The sequence below is a fragment of the Miniopterus schreibersii genome (assembly GCF_964146895.1).
Source record: "Miniopterus schreibersii genome assembly, chromosome: 6".
NCBI classification, from domain to species: Eukaryota; Metazoa; Chordata; class Mammalia; order Chiroptera; family Miniopteridae; genus Miniopterus; species Miniopterus schreibersii.
The window spans coordinates 69,674,352-69,693,060 of record NC_138107.1 but is presented as its reverse complement, the minus strand read 5'-3'; the positions used below and the strand labels follow the sequence as shown (position 1 = coordinate 69,693,060).

General features: G+C 37.4%; 1 protein-coding gene across 6 annotated transcripts in view; it reads left to right on the top strand.

The window, feature by feature from the left end:
* Positions 1-18,709, top strand: part of EPB41L2 (erythrocyte membrane protein band 4.1 like 2) — a 182,023-nt gene that overhangs the window by 94,141 nt on the left and 69,173 nt on the right. For all 6 annotated transcript variants that reach the window (XM_081141173.1, XM_081141172.1, XM_081141171.1 and 3 more), the window contains exon 4: positions 18,034-18,138. In XM_081141173.1, the coding sequence (XP_080997299.1) occupies positions 18,034-18,138 (105 nt within the window). The remainder of the gene's footprint in view (positions 1-18,033; positions 18,139-18,709) is intronic.

Sequence of the window (18,709 nt, the reverse complement as noted above, 5' to 3'; positions counted from 1 at the left end):
TATTTTGAAGGCATTAAATTCGACACTTGAAAGTAGCTTCTCATTATGAGTAACCATCCTCACATAATTTTGAATGCAGCATCCATCTTTTCCTGGCTCTTCCCATACCTGCTGCCAGACAAGCAAACTCCTTGGTAATTTTCCACTTAATAACTTTTTACTGTAACCTGAGGGTGGTAGTACAATAGGCCTTGAATCTTTGAATTATTTTCTCTTGGGATGAAAATTACTGGAAGGTTGAGTAAGATTAGAAATGGTGGGAAGGGGAAGGGTCAAGGTCAGAATAAAATTTGTACTTCAAAATCTGTTCAGACACATTTTTCTCACTCTCTAAAATATATAATAATTAAAAATTTTAAAGTCCTTGTCAGAGTTCATAAAATGAGGAGATATAATCTTTCTCATCCAATAAAATCTATAAGATATATTTTGTTAAATTCATTCTGCTCAGAATCCCTTTGTTTCCATTACTACTTCATTTCCAGTCTCTTTTTTCTGCTATTGTTCTCTCTTCTAAACAAATTAAAGATGTTATGGACAATTTTTATTTCTCACCTGTTAGGAAATGTTGCCAAATACTCTCCTCAACTGATCCTATCTTTCTGTTCCCCCTTCTCCCCCAAGATTCCTGTGGAGATGGGTGTAGGGCTTGATGGAGACAGGGGTTTGAGAGTCTTGCCTCTACCAGTGAGTGTTGTTTCATAAAAGCTGGAGCTGGGGCTATTCTTTTCATCTGTCCCCTCCTCAGCAGGACGCATACTCTGTGATCCAGAAACGTGGACAGAATTTATCATTTGTATTTACAGCACTGTAGTATAATAAGCTAACATTTGGATCTTAAAGGGATTGAATTTAATATAACAAATATGATTTATAAAAAGCACAGGATTACTCAGAAAAAATTTCATCAAGGTGCCCAAATGATTCAAGTGTTGATAAATGATCTGTGATATTGCTATTTAAAAAAAAAAAAAATCTTTATTGATTTCAGAGAGAGGAATGGAGTGGGGGACAGAGAGAGAGAAACATCAGTGATGAGAGAGTCGTTGACCTGCTGCCTCCCAGACGCCCCCCACTGGGGACCAACCCTAAACCCGGGCATGTGCCCTCACCTGAAATTGAACCTTGATCTCCTGGATCCTACGTCGATGTTCAGCTGGGCCAATTTGCTATTTTTATTTTTGTTTAATTATGTTCTGCAACAGAGTTCAACAGTAACTTTGGTTGAAAAATTATAATTAGGAATATTGCTTAATTTTTTAAAACTCATGTTCTGGAGAGGCACCTCAAAATAAAGTCTGCGTTCTGCCAGTGAACTGAACTGCATCTCACAACTGTGCTTTATTTGAGGAATATGCCCTTTCACCTGTTTTGAGGTAGAGTCTAAGTTTTTAGCATCATCTTGTTATTCACATAGAGGAAATTTAATCTGAGTCATATCATAATATTTTTATATTCATCCATCTCTTTCCACATTTCTGTCAGCAATAATTTAAAGAGAATCGAATAGGAATGCTCCACTAAGCTATTTTCTATAGCACAGAAAGCCTGTATGAATCAAATGTCAAAATTCATTCTGGGCAAATAGCTCACAGAGAATGTGCTAGCCTAGAGAAGTTTTCTGCTTGTGCTTTTGAAATAAGTGTTAATGGAAATGGTAAATTTTTCAAAGGATATGTAAAAATATTGGGTGTGTTTTTCTGGCTAGATATTTGATAACAGCCTCTTTTCTTATCTAACAGTTTTAGTTTTAAATGAGAGTATACTTGTTCATAGATTTTAAAAGAGATTATACTTTTTAATAGATTTATGCCAAAGTCTTATAAGTTGGAGTTTTCATTTCTAAAGAATTATTTTAATGATGGCTGAACTCCCTGGGTGATAGTATATAATTTTTAAGAAAAGTAGGAGGTTAAGGAGGTTATATTTGTACAGTATTTTATAAATTTGGTCTCAAAATATTATTTATTTAAATATATCTTAAGTGTTTGGAAATAATTTTATCCCTGAATATTGATTTGGTTCCTACCTTTGCTGAGAAGATAAAAAGTATTTTTTCTCTAATGTTGTTTATAAATTTTTTTTTAGAGATCAACTTTACATATGAAACAAGAATATGAATATAATTGATAAGTACTGTTTGTGTTTTAGGTAAACAATATAAGAGTGCAGAAGTGCCACCTTACTATGGGCTAGAGTTAGTAAACATCTTCTTTGAGGAGAAAACAACTCCTGGATTTGAGGAATGATACATTTAGGAAAACTCAGCTATACCTAGCCAATTACATTTTTCATTTGAAAGTGGTTAAATAGTAATATCCAAGCAGAAATGTGGAGCTATAAGAAAAGGTATGGTGTGTTTTTTTTTTTTTTATATACTCACCTGAGGATATGCTTTTTAAATTGATTTTGGAGAAAGAGGGAGAGAGAGAGAGAGAGAGAGAGAGGGAGGGAGAGGGAGGGAGGGAGGGAGAGGGAGAGAGAAACATCAATTGGTTGTCTTTCATACGCGCCACGACCGGGGATTGAACTTGCAACCTAGGTATGTGTCCTGACCTGGAATTGAACCCACGACCCTTCAGTGCCCAGGACGATGCTCAACCAACTGAGCCATACTGGCCAGGGCTATAAGAAAGGATTTTAATGTCTACTTCCTCATATGCCAAGGATAATGTGCTAAAATGTACTGTAAGCTTTTGTTAGGAGCAGGCCACCTTTTGCTTGGCCAGTGTCACCATTTTTTATACTGGCTTTCCTTGTTTTGGATTTTTTTTTATAATTCTTTTTTTAAAATTTATTTATTTATTTTTTAAAATATATCTTTATTGATTTCAGAGAGAGGAAAGGAGAGGGAGAGAGAGAGATAGAAACATCAATGATGAGAGTCACTGATTGAGCCCACAATCCGGGCATGTGCCCTGACCGGGAATCGAACCCTGATCGCCTGGATCCTAAGTCGACTCTCAACCGCTGAGCCACGCTTGGCCAGGCGTATAATTGGTTTTTTTAAAAATACATTTTTATTGATTTCAGAGGGAGGAAGGAAGAGGGAGAGGGAGAGAGAGAAAGAGAGAGAGAGAGAGAGAATCAATGATGAGAGAGTCATTGATCGGCTGCCTCCTGCACACCCCCCACCGGGGATGGAGCCCGCAACCCTGGGCATGTGCCCTGACCGGGAATCGAACTGTGATCTCCTGGATCCTAGGCCAACACTCGACCACGGAGCCACGCCCTGCCAGGCCTTGGCTTGGATTTTAATTAGGAATCATTTTATCTTGAAAAGCTAGTGTGTTGTTGGGGTTCAAATGAATTAAAGCGCTTCACTTTTAAACGTTAGAGAGAGGTGGGCTTCCATCCATAGGTAAGGTTGCAAAGAAAACAAAAATATAAATGCATAGACTCTATCTCCTATCCTTTTCAGCCTGCTTTCCAAATTTTGTTGGCCCTGATTACCTTCTCTTTTTCCTTACCCTTGTGTCAGGAGAAAAAAATTAATCTGTATGTTTGTACATGCCCTAATAGCTTCCTTAGCATCGTTTTAGAATACTTTCTTAGGGAGCAGAGCTAAATATATATGTTCTGTCTACTGTTTTAATGGGAAGTTCACTTTCTACTTAGGAAAATTTGGACAATGCACAGGATTTATCACTAGGAGGAAGGGAAGTGGGTCAGTACAATACAGCACATATCCAAGATGCCATAAAGCTTTCTGGATATCTTGTAAAAGGACTTTTAATTGGTTGTGGTAGCTTTAGTAGCATCTGTTTTGACACTGTTCACTGTTTTCAGTTTTCATTTTCTTGCTTCATTGTTTCCTGCAGGTGTCTAGATAACCCATTTTATTTTGCATGTGTGTTTAATTGGGCAGAGTGAAGATGAGTGAGTGATGAAAGGATGGAAATGCTATGTCACTTAAAATGCTTTTCCGGGGCGCAAATAATAGGTAAAATTCAGTTTTTATCCACTTGATTTGGGTCATTATCTATTACGTAAGGTTTGTGGCTTTGTTCATGCAATATTTCTGGACCAAACACTGGTGAAACTGTTGAGGAATAGTGTTCCATGACCCGTGGGCAGAGCCCCTGCAAAGCAGGGGATGCGTTTTTGTGTTCGGGCTCAATTTCACTCTCATTTCCCAGCAGGAAGAGAATGTTCTGGATGCGATGATTTGGAGATGTAGCAAATGTTAACATTTCTGTAAAGAGTTTTAATTTGTAGAATGTTTCTTCTTTATACTACATTATTTGACCTCACAGTAATTGATGGAGGGAAGGTGGGGTGTTCTAACTGAAAAGCACTGCGTTGGTACTGTAGTTCTCAAATTTAAAATGCACTTCATTTGAACTTTCCAATGTTTTGAAATCTGGATTTCTGAAGAGACTTGATAATATTTGAAGTTTGTAGAATAAGCTCACAGTACTGATGGAGGCCAGTAGCATGACGGAGGTGGGGGGTGGGCTTCAACAAGATAGGACTTGAGGGAGTTTCATTGTGCAGGGTCAGGTCCTCAGCTTTAGGGCATACATTAACTCTTTATTCACTGTGCCCAAGTAAGTCAGACAGAAGAAAACTGACCCTTGCTGACCAGTCCTATGAACATAGACGTATTAGAATTCCATGAAATGAATTTATAGTGAAGATAACCGCCGGGGAGAATTGATTGGTCAATTAATTATTTTCTTTATAATAAGAAGTCATCAAACGATTCAGATGATTATTATAGGATATCTTTGTGAACCTGAAATTCAGAGCAAAGCGTGTTGTATCAACATAGTAACTGGTGTCTTCGATGCTGTAACTGTGGAGGGTGGTGTGTACATCTGACAAGGTCAAGAATAACTGTGCTTTCAGGCCATGCACCCTTCTTCTAAGTGATAATGATAAATTTCCACCTTTTGTTATTCTCACTCCTCCTCCCTCCAAGAAGCCTAGTTGGGTCCTTAGATTTGGATGCCCCTTTTTCCTAAAATTTTATACATTCATTCCTTGGTCTGACTGGGTTTCCAGTCAGATCGTTTCATCCTTCATGTGTCAATTTGACTTAGGTTTCCCAGTAAATGTTAAACTATCTCTAAGTTCTGTTGGAAATCTTAGTATAACTTTAGTATTTATGGTTGCAGATATTATTGACCTAATAATACCTGCTTGGAATGGGAGTTGAAGTTGAAAAGGAAAATGATTCGGCTGAAACTTTTTGCCATGTAAAAATATTAATTTCTATTGGAAAAGATTCTGAATTTCAGATGTCACGTGTCACTTTGCATTTTAGGGCAGAAATAATATAGGAGGGCTTTGAGTTGACCACCTGAACATGTGACACATAATGCAGAGAGGCACTGCAGAAGAAGTTTCCAGCTTATAAACAGTTATCTGTACATGTCACATGTCAGCAAATGATTTGTTTGGAAAGTATGTTTTCCTATAGAAACAATGCATTAAATGATGATTAGATTTCTAGGTCAATTTGTTAGTCTATACATTACATTTTTCAATTGTGTTCTGGATGCTCAATCTCTGAGCAGGTGGATAAGCACAGAATTTCTGCCCCACTTTCCTAACTCAGGCCCCAAATTTTAAATCTCTTTTTTCATGTTATTTTTCTATTTTTTGTTGCTTTTCCCCCTTAGCCTTTCTTGTTTCAACTCTACAGTGATATTCTATTACTCTTTTGTAGTATTATATACAAAAAAATGTTCTATGCTTCCTGCCTACTTTTTCTGCCTCTAAAATCAAAGTTCCTAATTCCTCAAAGGTAACAGATCTCTCAGGATCAGCAATTTGAGTGAATGACGAACGTGTGAAGGATTATCTGTACTACCGTCTAATAGAGATTTGCATTTCAAAAGAAACCTGTTCTTTCTAAAGAATCATAAATGGTAGAATTTCACTAGTGAAGTCAAAGGAAGTGAAATAATTAGGCAGTTTGTGACGGGCTGGGGGCTGAATTTGTGGCATCTTTGGGTCAGGTGGATACATTGCTAGTAATAAGGTAGCTTTTTGGGGAGGCCCCACCCACCCAGACACTTCCTAACTTTTCTGCTTCTGAATCCCCATGTTTCTCTCTGATATTTAACAGTTTTTCTCCTTACATAGTTGAATTAATTGATGGTATGTGTTTTAGGTCAAGCAAAGGCTTAAGAGATTCACCTTTACCACACCCCACCACACCCCACCCCACTCCACCCCACTCCACCCCTGTACACGCTCCCTGGTGAACACAGACCTTGTTGTCACTTTCTCTTTTGTTTTACTTTAGTTTGTTAGTCATCTACCAGGAATGAAAAACTTTTACTTGGGAAATATGTCAAGCTCAATGGAAACACTGTTGCCTCACATCAGTGTTTAAAAACTGAGATATCTCGCCTGGCTGGGCGTGGCTCAGAGGTTGAGCGTCAACCTGGGATCCAAGTGATCAGGGTTTGATGCCCGGGTTGTGGGCTCGATCAATGACTCTCTCATCATTGATGTTTCTATCTCTCTCTCCCTCTCCTTTCCTTTCTCTGAAATCAATAAAGATATATTTAAAAAAATAAAAACCTGAGATATCTCAAAATGAAATATATTTTATTCTCAGATTGCTTAGAAGTTGCTTGTCATTGAATTCAAGAATCAGAAATTCAGGTGGTGAGGGATAAGGAAATTATTGTCTCTAAGAAACTTCTCAAGACCTCTCTTTGTATCAGACCGTTTCCCTCTGTTTTACAATCATTATGAAGTAAATATTGAAGTGATTACGATTATTCTGCATTACAACTTTACTTCCACTTTGGTCAGTTGTTAAAAAATACTTTCAACTGTGTCCTGGCCAGTAGAGGTAAGAATAGTTTCACTGAGCCTCGTTTGTGATAAGATCTGCTGTCGAATGGCCGGCTTGTGTTTTTCTACCTGGTGATTTCTTTTCCAAACGTAGTCTCAAATGTAGTTGTCATTAAAGATTGCCAGATAAATTTTATATTACCAGGCTGTATGAACCAGCCATTTTCAAAAAGGATTTTGAGCGAAAACTTGAGCAGTTGATATATTATCCAGAGGAACCTGCAAGGAATGGAAGGGATGTTGCCTAGCCAGACTGGAAACGGAAAGCTGATGGGCTGGGAGTGTGAGGGCAGAGGTCTTGCTCTGGGAGAGGAGATCTGTTTGCTTATCTTGGTATCAGCCTTGCCTCATGGTCAGAATCCTTAGTTATGCTTTTTAAAAATATAGGAACACAGAGGATTTTTAGGACAGTGAAACTACTCTGTATGGTACTATAATGGTGACTATATAATGCCTTTTTACATTTGTACAAACCCACAGAATGTACAACACCCAGAGTGAGCCCAAATATAAACTGAGAATTTTGGGTAATTATGATTTATCAATGCAGGTTCATCAGTTGTAACTAAGGTACCTCTCTGTAGGGGATGTCGATAATGGAGGAGGCTATGTGTATGGGGGTTTAGGGCATATAGGGAAAACTGTATCTTCTGTTCAGTTTTTCTGTGAACCTAAAACTACTCTAAGAAAAAAAGTCTAATATGGAATTAAAAAAAAAGTACAGATGCACAGGTGCCACCTTTGAAGATTCTCATTCGGTGGGTGTGATGCCAAGCTCAAGCATCTGTGCAGCCAGAGTTAAGAACTGCTTTGAAAGGCTGTAATATGCTGTCTGCCAAGGGCACTCCCTGTAGAGCAGATAGATATCAGGTGAATTCTTCAATCAGCCCCTTGTTGAAATATTAGCATGGCTGGTGGGGAATTTTCCCAGAGTGATAGGCAAATGAGTATAGTAGAGACCCTGTAGTAGGACTGTAGGAAGTCTAAGTGTCTGTCTGGGTTCACTCACTTATGTGACAGCTGTTTCCTAACTCTAATTAGTAGCTGAATTTGTCTAGTTATGATTTGCTTTGAGCAATACCCAGCATATAGTATGGGCTTGATAAGTATTAGCTACAATTACTATCTTCATTATATTTTAAAACCCTGATTATAATTTTCTAAGGATCTTATCATTTTTCTTGAATTTTTGATGCAAATACTTAAGTGCTATGCCTTAGATAAATTCCCAATATTCTTATATTTTATCAATACCTTAGTGGCTTGGAAGGCCCATAATGTAAACACATACCATTTATATATTCACAATGGCCCTTATAATTTAGAGAACTTGCTTAGACTAAAAAAAATAAACTTTAGTTAGTACTTTTACAAGTAAGAAACCCCCCCCACAAGATTTCAAAACAATATACTTTCTATTGAAATTTTGAATAAACCTAGTGTCAGAGGACTTAGGCTCTTGTTGGAGAGGCATTGGCCATAACCAGTTGAGTTAAAAAAAGAAGAATGTCAAAGATGAATTTATTCACTTTACTACAAAAATAAACTCTCAAAATAGAAATACAGTTGGATTTTGCAGATGAGAAACTGCAGGCTATTCGGTTAGAGCAAATGAAGATTAAATGATTCTTCTGCATCCACTGTGATACCATTCCATTAAACTTCTGTTACCAAAGGAAGGCATTTAAGGGACCACGCTTTATAAGCCACTGAGCAACTGACACACATTAGAGCTGATAGGGCAGTTTATTATTCCTTGTCATTTAGTTAAAGCCAAAAAAAATAAGTATAATTCCTTGTATAAAATTTGTGTGCGGATATTTACATTTCATCAACAAATGTGATTTTCCTTAACAAGTTTCAAGATCCATCACTCTAGGGGTTTGTGAAGTTTCTGCAGCTCCATCCAGGGTTTCGTTTTGGGTTTTCCCTGGAGCCAGCATATTGGTGAGAAGAGTGGGAACTGGTTTTTGGAATAGCTTCTGCAGGCCTCTGTTCCGCAGCGTGCAGGTAGAAGTCCTTTGAGTGGGCGCCCCTCTAGCTGATTCTTGTGTCCTGGAAACAGATGGGTTTCAGGAAAAAAAATTATAATTGGACTAGAAATACAGGGTGTGCTTATGGATGAAAGATTAAAAGTTTAATGTTTTATCTTTTAAAACTAAAAATTAGCATGTGTTTGCCTTGGGGGAAAATGACATAGCTAATAATAGACTTAAGTTTGTGGTTGACAGTGTATTTTGCTTGTTTGTGAATAATATTGGTAGCAGATTTCTGTTGTTTTTGCCATTTCTACATAGCATGAAGATGAAACATCTTTTTCTGTCTTGTTTGTGATCACAACTTGTAAAACTGGTTGCTTATGAGCGGAATTGTGTGCTCAGTGAAGCTTTCTAAAACATTTCAAAACCCAGCGTAGACTGGGGTGGAAAACATTCTATTTGAATACCTCATTTAGACTTGGAAACATTGTGCTCATGAAATAGTGTCTTACTTATAATGTATAAGAATGGCAACTCCTGGGTTGTTGAGTTAATTAAGTATGAATCTGATTTTATTAAAGGGGACCCTACAAGCTTCTAGTTAACGTTAGGATTTCCTTTAAAATGATTTCAGGATATGGTTACTAGAGGGTATTGTGCAGTCTGTTCTGGCCTAGTGTTTGTTTTTGTGTTAGTAACAGCCTTTTTATTTGTATTTCTAGCACCTAAAACTATGTTGAATAATATTTTATGTCATTTGTGTCAACAACACTGCAAAATTTCCCCAATGTTCTATCATAATCCCCTGAATCCTGTGGAATGGAAAAGAAATGCTGTGAGAGGTTTTTCTCTTCTCCATTCTCTTTTCAAAAAAGAAGACACATATGTGCATGTATGTGTCTGTATATATACACACATTTTTATATATTATATCTACATGTTTATATTTACAAATTTTATGTATAATATACACACGTATCTTTTTCTTGAAGTAATTGGAAAAACTTTTTAAAGCTTAATTCATATTAATAATCATGAAAACTTTTATTTAAAATCTTCCTTTACTATAAATGACTCATTTACTTCTGGAATTAAAATTTTAACACAGACACTCTAGATCATTAGGCGTTATGTCTTCCTCTGTGTTGGGGTTTGAATGAATTTTGGGACACAGGTGTGTTGCCAGCTCACTCAGATTGGTAGGAAAAGAATGATCTGATAAATGATGGCCTTAGACTCTTGGAGACACTCTTTCCCCTTCTGTATAATTTTCTTTGATTTCCTCCACCCTCATGACAATGTATCAGTTGTTGTGTTTGCTCTTTACATACCTTTCTTTCCTTGGCCTTTTATATTTGCACAGTGTAGTTTAGGAGTAGCGCAAGAATACATAGTTCAAGGGCTGTAATGTATGGATCGCATTGTGTGCTTCCCAGCACTGTTTCCTCAGTACACAATAACTGCAGTGTGGAGAAACCTACACGGAGACAGTGATGGTGTTTTATAAAACGCCAGTGGTGTGTGGCGTTGACTGCAATCTGCCGGGTAAGCAGTTGCACAAATTCCTCCAAGTTGAGAGGCCTCCAGAAATGTCATGTTTTGGCCTCAGTAATGAATGCCACAAATAACAGCACAGGCTCAGGGGACTTTCCTCAGTGTCTCAGATTCCAGCCTGCCTTTCTTCAGCTGGGTCTGCTGTAGATTGCTTTGCCTTTTTTTTTTTTTAAGTTTCTAAAAGCTAGTCTTTCCATCCTTGAATAATATACTTTAAAGCCATCTAAATTGTCTTGTTTTGTCTCTCTCCTTTGGATATCTCTAATATATTATGCAGTCTTTTATATTTTTTATTGACTTTATTGGGGTCACATTGGTTAATAAAATTATAGGTTTCAGAGGTACAGTTCTATAATAATACATCATCTGTATATTGCATTGTGTGTTCACCACCCCAAGTCAAGTTTCCTTCCATCATATTATGCAATCTTTTTAAGGAAAAACAACCTGATATCTGAAAAGTAGGATCAAAGGGCTTTTTTTGTTTTTTTAAGTTTTTAACTCATTGATTTTATATTGCCAGTCAATGGTGTAAGTGGGGTTAGGGAGAGGCAGGTGGGAAAAACAGATTGTAAAGCTTATTGGCATTCAATATAGAAAGTAAGATTTCTCTTTGAAGTGTATATGGCAAGCTTTACTAACAGTTGTATGGTTTTAATTGTTTAATTACTTGGCTCTACATTACCAGAATAGAGATTTACACAGGTTGTACTCTATAAAGGTTCTGCCTAAGAAGGGATACAAAGCACAAAGCAAAGGCATGCTTCAGATCACAGGAGGAAATTAACAGTGAAACTGTAGAGACTGCAAAACCCCACTTTCCCTTCATAAGGTGGGACATTGCCTTTTCTGCTTTTGTCATTCCTCTGGTTCCCAAGACATGTTTGGAAATGCTCTGTATTACTAAGGAAGGGTTCAACTACAACGTTGAATTGGGAAAATGAGATGTAGGTCTGGGCTGTTTACAGAATCTATTTGGCAGTGTGTGTTCAGTTTAGTTCTTTGAATATCTATGGGTTGGTAGCCATGAGCTAGATTCAGCAGATTGCATAAGACTGCGAGTCAGAAGGCCTGAATTCTAGACTCGATTCTGCCAACTTTTGGGCTGGATTCCTGGCACCGAGCCATTTTACCCAACAGATACCTTGGTCTACTGGTGAGCTAGTTCCTCAATGAGATGCTGCCATAGGAGGCATACTTTTGCTTAAAGAGCTCAGTCTCCAAAAGTAATGAATCTCAAAAGGAGTAGAGAGTAAGAGTAAGCACCATAGATGTGAAGTAATGTGCTTGAAGGAGAAAGATGAATATTTGGGGATTGAATAGTCTTCATTGGGAAGGAGTGTTTAGAGATTTGTCTAGAGATCGAGTTTCAGCAGTTGGTAATAAATCAAGGTCAAACAGAAATTGAGAGTATTTCTTAGCAAATCAGCAGTCCTCTTTTTCTGGATCAGTACCCCCAAATTGCTGTAACAACTAGTAAACAAATACATGTACTGGTATCTTCGGTGCAAAATATCTGTGTATTCTGCTTGGTTAACAAATGTATATTTGTGGTACTTTCATGCGGTAGAATTTGTTGTTTATAAAAAAATCAAAACAATTGATAATAGGAGAAAAAGAATTCAATTCTTTAAAGGAAATCAGACTACAAAGTTAGATCACCTAGACTCTCTGTAACTTCATTTTCCTTATTTATGAAATGAGGTTGGATTACATAACTGTGAAAGTTCTTTAATCATTTTTAAAATTAGTTGTTATTTTTAGAGCAGCTCAGAAAAGTCCTGTGATTTCAGCTGCCTTTTAATGAATCCATGTAAGATGCCAAACATTTTAAGCACTTTAAAATATACTTTAATTCTCTTATCACCATTATAAGGTATTTTTATTTTAAAGAGAGGAAACTGAGGCAAAGTTAAATAACTTGTCGGAGGCTGCACAGCTGTTAAGAGGTAGGGCTACCGTTCTTGGATTCTATTATGAATTGTGCCTTGGTTCCACTCTCCCAAATGACAAGAATTATTATTTACGGAGAGTATTGTGAGCGGTGTGCAGGCAAAAAAGAAGTTGTGAGCCAAGTGGGTCGTATTACTGTCAGATATAGGCAGGCAAGCTTGATTGCAGATTAGTATTAATGAAAAGTAATAACTTGGGACGTTTAATATGTGTCTCCTGATAGTCTCATTATATTTTTTATAAGATAAGAGGAAACATACCGTTTTGTTTTCCTTTTTCAGTTAACTTACGAAAGCAGATCAGTTTTAGGTTTTTTCCTTGAGTAACTTCTCTGAGTTTTCTGTTATGGTTTTTCCCCCCCAGCTCATGTTTCTTTCCCTGTTGTCTTAATGGCTTTATTCTGTTACTTACTTATATCTATCTATCTATCTATCTATCTATCTATCTATCTATCTATCTATCTATCTATCTATGAGGGTATTTGTTAAAAAGAAAATTGTCTATTTCTTTGGGCTTGCTTAATTTGTACTTCCCTCAGTAGATGGGTTTTTGGAAGTAAAGCATTTTGCTTTCTTCTGGCCTTGCTAAGAGGAGTGTGGCCCAGGAAGATCAGCTACTCCACTTGTTACTCACATTCCTTCCTCCCTCAAGCTGCAGAGCCTGTGATGGTAAATTAGAGACAGCAGCAATCATACCTGACCTACTTCCCTCTCATTTGTCACCAAGAGCATCACGTGGAACAGTACCTTGGGGGACACCCTTTGTAATTTGCAGTAGCTTTTACATGTGTCACTGTGACTAACTGCATACTGACTTTAAAACAAAAATCTTAGTCTCAGATATTCTCTGTATGCATTTTTTTGTTTAATTGAGACTAGAAATGCTAAGTCATCTTCTACTGTTGTATTCTCTTCCTCTCTTTCTTGTTGATCTTCTCATGTTTATTTTTTGCATCATCATGAAGCTTTTCGGAGTATCAATGAATTTTTATTCTTTTAATAAAATTTTTAAATTTTTTACAATCCTTTCTTATTTCCAGTCATTCTCTTACAGTTTCATCTGAACATTGTCTCTCTAAAGGGCTTTTCTCCTTGTTTCATTTTATTTATTTATTTTAATCCTCATCTGAGGATATATTTTCCATTGCTTTTCAGAGAGAGTGGAAGGGAGAGAGAGAGAAACAGCAACATGAGGGAGACACATTGATTGGTTGCCTCCTGCAAGTACCCCGACGGGCCAGGGATCGAGCCTGCAAGCAAGGAATCAGTATATTTTGAGCCTTTTAGACTGGCAAGCCCTCGTGGACATTGGAGATTAGGACAGTATATCAGTCATATTGCATGGCTTGCCCAATAAAAATGGACTGTGTCAAACTCTAAACATCCAAAGTGAAAATTAAGTTCTTTCGAATATGCTGTTTCTCTGCCTTAAAAAAAAATCACTTCCTTCTTTAAGATTCATTTCTGATGTCACAGTCTTGGTGAAGCTGTGATTTTTCTCACATGCTCATTCCATTCTTGGTGTTCCCGTAGCATTTTGTACGTGCATCTTTCAACACATGCCTCACGGTATTGTTGCATTTTTTGTCTTTCTAGCGAGACTTTGAATTGAGGGTGGAGATGCTGAATGGAAGCCTAAGTGATATGTGTATGCAGTTAAGATCTTATCCAGCATTTAAAAATACCTGTTTCCTGGAGAGGGAAGGAGAGAATAGTAGAGAAGCAATCTGAGCAACTAGAAGATATTTTGGCATTTTTTTAGATGCAGGCTAGTGAAAGAACAGTTGGGAATGAAATTCAGCTATGATTGAGTAAGGCACTTAGTTTGGCACTTGGACATATACTATCTTATTGGGTTAATCTGATCCTCACAATGTGCTGTGAGATAGCTGTGATCTCACTTTACATTTTAAGGCGACTAAGTGGTTTGTCCATTGTCACATTCGTCTAGTAAATAGTAAAGTGCTTACAAAGTGTTGAACAAGGGAGGGACTGGATCTGACGCCAGCTCATGCTGATGCCCCGCTGTCCTGCCCAACCTCCCAACACCACATTGTGCTGTGATGTTGAGCTCCGTGGATGTTTTCCTCTTAATCTTATAGGGGAATTCTGTCCATGAGAGCATGTTTCTATTTTTGAAACAGAAACCAGTGAGAAAGTATGATTTGTTAACAAAAATTGACTTTACACCAGTGTTGGAATGTGTTTTCTCTTTGAACCGGGCTATATATTTATAGACATCAGTAGTCTTAAATATATTTTTTACCCTAATTTTCAAATGGTATTGTTGTAGGTGGTAGGAACGACACCAGGTGTCGGACTGGTGGGGTCACACCAGACCTGGGTTCAGCAAACTCAGTACTTGGGTTCTAGCTAGGAAAGAATTCAGAGCGAAGACCCAGACTATAAGAGAACATTTATTTGGTTAATCACAGAGGTAGAAAAAGTAATTCCTAGAAGAAATGGGCTTAGGTAACAAGTTATAGAGCTAAAGGAAGGGCCCTTTGAGCAAGGAAGCTAATGGTTAACGTGCCTGAGGGAGCGGGGGGGGGGGGGGGGGGGTAGGAGAGGGGCAGGGAATGGGAAAGGGAGAGGGAAAGGTGCTGGCATGCTTTGCTCCCAGGAGATGGGAGTGCACTGGGTCCTCTGTCCTAAGGGTTTTAAGGGTGGAGATTTTAGGGGAGATCCCTGGGGAAGATCTCAATAGAATATTCAGCAGTTTTCCAGGTGTGTCTTTTCAGGATTGTGGTCTCCACTAATGGGTGGGGGGGTCATTATCCAATACAGCTTGTCCTGAGGTCAGCTGTGGCTGGTTTTGTTGCTTTTCTAGGCCTGGAGCTGAAAAAACCCTGAGGCCTAGATGTTATCTCTAGGGAGGAAAGGTCAAGGAGTCATGATCAGGAAAGGTCTGGGGTCATGCTAGGGGAAGAAAGGTCATCCTGGGGGCGAGGTCCCATCCTACAATTGTCCATTGCTAGGCACCTGGGGCTTTCCACCTTAGTGACCTTCTGTACCTGGCCTGTAGTCCTTGCTCTGCTCATGTCTGTCTAACTGCCTACAACAATATTATAACCAAATGAAATAGTATGAATCTCCTTCAGACTATGTCACATTTCTTCATGATGCCTACAGCTGGTTAGTTTCAGTAGTTAACTTCTTTTGAAGTAGTTGTCATTTACAGTCAGAGGTTTCATAGAAATTATAAGTTTGTTTGAGAACTTTATCTGATTAAAGATCAACTTCTTATATGAGCGTCATTGAGTTTTTAGTATCTTTCTCACTAAGAAGATAATTCTGCTTTATAGTAGGTAAAATGTCCTCTGTGACTCATTTACACCTCATAATAAATGCAAAGTGGGTGATATCTAAGTAGATAAATGTGGCAGGAGCTATAATAGTTTGTTCCCTTTGTTACCTCAGATAAGGAAAATTCCTAATTATAAAGTAGGCAACGAAATTATAGCTATGGTCAGTCACTGGGAACCTCAGTGCATTAAATGTTGCCTCATTTAAAGTATGTTAATACAGTTTTGTCAGCTGATTCAACAGATCTTTTTTTCTAGCACCTGTTATGCTGGGCAGTCTACTCGCTGGAGATTCAGGAGTAAACAGTGTTGTTGAGATTAATGTGAGAGAAAGCAGATTCTATCTTAGATTATTGATTACCTTTAAAATATTCTTTGCTATCATTTGCAACCAAATCTCTTCACATCTACTCCAGGCTCCTATAAAGAAGAGACAGTGGGTTTTACTGCACATTTAAGAAAGTAACTATCATGATTTGAGCCACCTTCTCATAAAGTCAATTCAAAATACCTCCAAATTCAGGATTTTATATAGATTAATAATTGCATGTAGAGCAGATAATAAAATTCAGAACCTTTCATTTTAAAAGCTTAACCCCAAATTTCATATAAATGAAATTAGTCATTTTTCATGTTATAAAACTCTCCAGCTTATAAACAATAGAAGCCAGTATTGATGAAGCACTTCCTACACGGCACAGTGTTCTAGGCTCTTTATGTATTACATCTTATTTAATACTCACCACACCCTTTGTGGTAGATTCTCTTATCCCCCTTTCACGGGTGTGCAGATTAAGGCAGGAGTTGTGTCTTGTCCCTGGTCACATAGCTTGTAAATAATGGATATGCATTCAGAACTTTGGTACCTGGAATCCCAATACTATTATTTACTATACTATAAATTGTATATACTTTAAATACATGGATATATAAACACATATCTATCTTAAATATACTTAGTAATTTAATTTTCTGGATATATAGTGATATGGCTAGCACATTGCTTGTTATGTTGAAATAATGAAATCTGTGGGGCTTTCTTTCTCTTTCCTCTGTTGTTTGATGTAATTCTGTTTTTAAAAGAAATGTTATTATAAAAGGTTTAATAATAAAAGTTCCAGACTCTCCTTTGCGAGCCTTTCAGGCAGGAATTTCTTAACCTCTGCTTTCACAAAGAGGAGGAAGAAAAAGGTTAGAGTTGAGAAACAAGCCCCTGAACTGAGTTTCTGTGAAGACTGTCTTTTGAAAACCCTTATCATGGTTGTACTAATTTGAAATTAAAATGTCTTTTATATTTTATTGCATTTTTAAAGATACCTGTGTGGGAAACAATAGTTTGCACACAGTGGATGTACTGACAAGTACACATTTTGGTAGTGTGAGAATATTCATCTTGAGGAGGAAAGAGCCTGGTGGCTTGTTCATTTTTTTACTTGCAGTCAGGGGTTGCTTACATCACTGCAGGAGAAGGAGCCATGTGACCTGACCTTGCAGTCCGGCGTTCCCAAGGGTGCACATCTTAATTGGAAATGGCTCACCACTTTATGTTTGCCATTGATTAGACAATGAGCTTTTCTTCTGTGGCTGTCAAAGGCTTTTACGTCTTTGTTGATAGCAACTTCTTAAATAAAAAACAACACACAAACTAAGGTAAAAACATAGTAAATCCTTAGTGGCAGCTGATTTATTGTCCCAGTTCCATTACCTTATATTTTGAAACTTTGTTCTAAGGAGTGATATGCCATATCATTCTTGAGAGAAAGCATAGCTTTTGGAAAAAAAAATTCTATTCCATAAATATCATAGAACAAAAATCAAACCTAAGTGCTGATGGGATAAATTGTGTTAGGATACATTGTGGAATAAGGCTAATGACTTTACTAGAGGGCAGTCTACGTTGTAGAAGCAACATGAACCACAATGAGGAATTTAGGGAGTTAGGTTGGACATATTTTTGTACATTTTAAAAATAAATGAACTCTAAGCATTTTACTTTTTAATCCTTTTATATTTATATTGCCCATCTGTCTGATCATGCATTCATTTTAGAATGTATGCTTTGTGTTGTTATAAAAGATTAGAAAACATGTATTACTTTTTTTTTAAATTTTTTAAAATTATTATTATTTTTTGAAATATATCTTTATTGATTTCAGAGAGAGGAAAGGAGGGGGAGAGAGAGAGATAGAAACATCAATGATGAGAGAGTCATTGATCGGCTGCAGCCCGCAACAGCATGTGCCCTGACCGGGAATTGAACCCCAATCGCCTGGATCAGAGGTCGATGCTCAACCGCTGAGCCACGCCCGGCAGGACCACATATATTAGTTTAAACTAAATAATATTATTTGATATGATGCCCTTTACTTATAGTACCATGGAATCTTTAGTGCTTGAAAAGTAAGGGTGTTATCTCTTTTTCCTCAGAAACGTGCTAAGGGACAAGTGTTATTTGACAAAGTGTGCGAACACCTCAACCTCTTGGAGAAGGACTACTTTGGACTTTCATTTCAGGAAAGCCCTGAGCAGAAAGTAAGTGAAATTTCAAGTTTATTTATATAGTCTTAGAAAAATACTGTTTTCTTAACTAATGTAAAATTTAGTTTTAAAATAACATATTTTATGTTTTTATTATGACATATTTTATGTTCATTGTAGAAATTTGGTAAATATTGAAAACTTTCTGCCATTGTGTGTATCTGCTTTTTCACTTATATTATAAGCAGACATAATGGAATGCTTTATTATTAGAGACTGATTTAAACATTTTCACGTTGAATTTTTAGCTCTTGAATTTACCTGTATATACTAGGAAGTAAGCATACCTGCAGAGCAGGGAAGGAGGCTTATTGGAAGGAATGTCCAGAGTACCTATGTGTACTTGTCTGTAGGTTCGAGAGAGAGAATTTGCCTTGCTGCACAGATCTTGGTGGCTCTGTGGGGTGAAGATGTTCCTTGCTCTGTTGTTGGGTTATTGGGGGCAAAACAGGAGATGGGGTCAGCCTGACTCAGGTGGTTATATTTGGCCAGCCAGGATCCTGTGGAGGTCTGCCTGACACCAGGAATGTGTTGAGATTGTTTCTGCTCCAGGAATTTCCCAAGA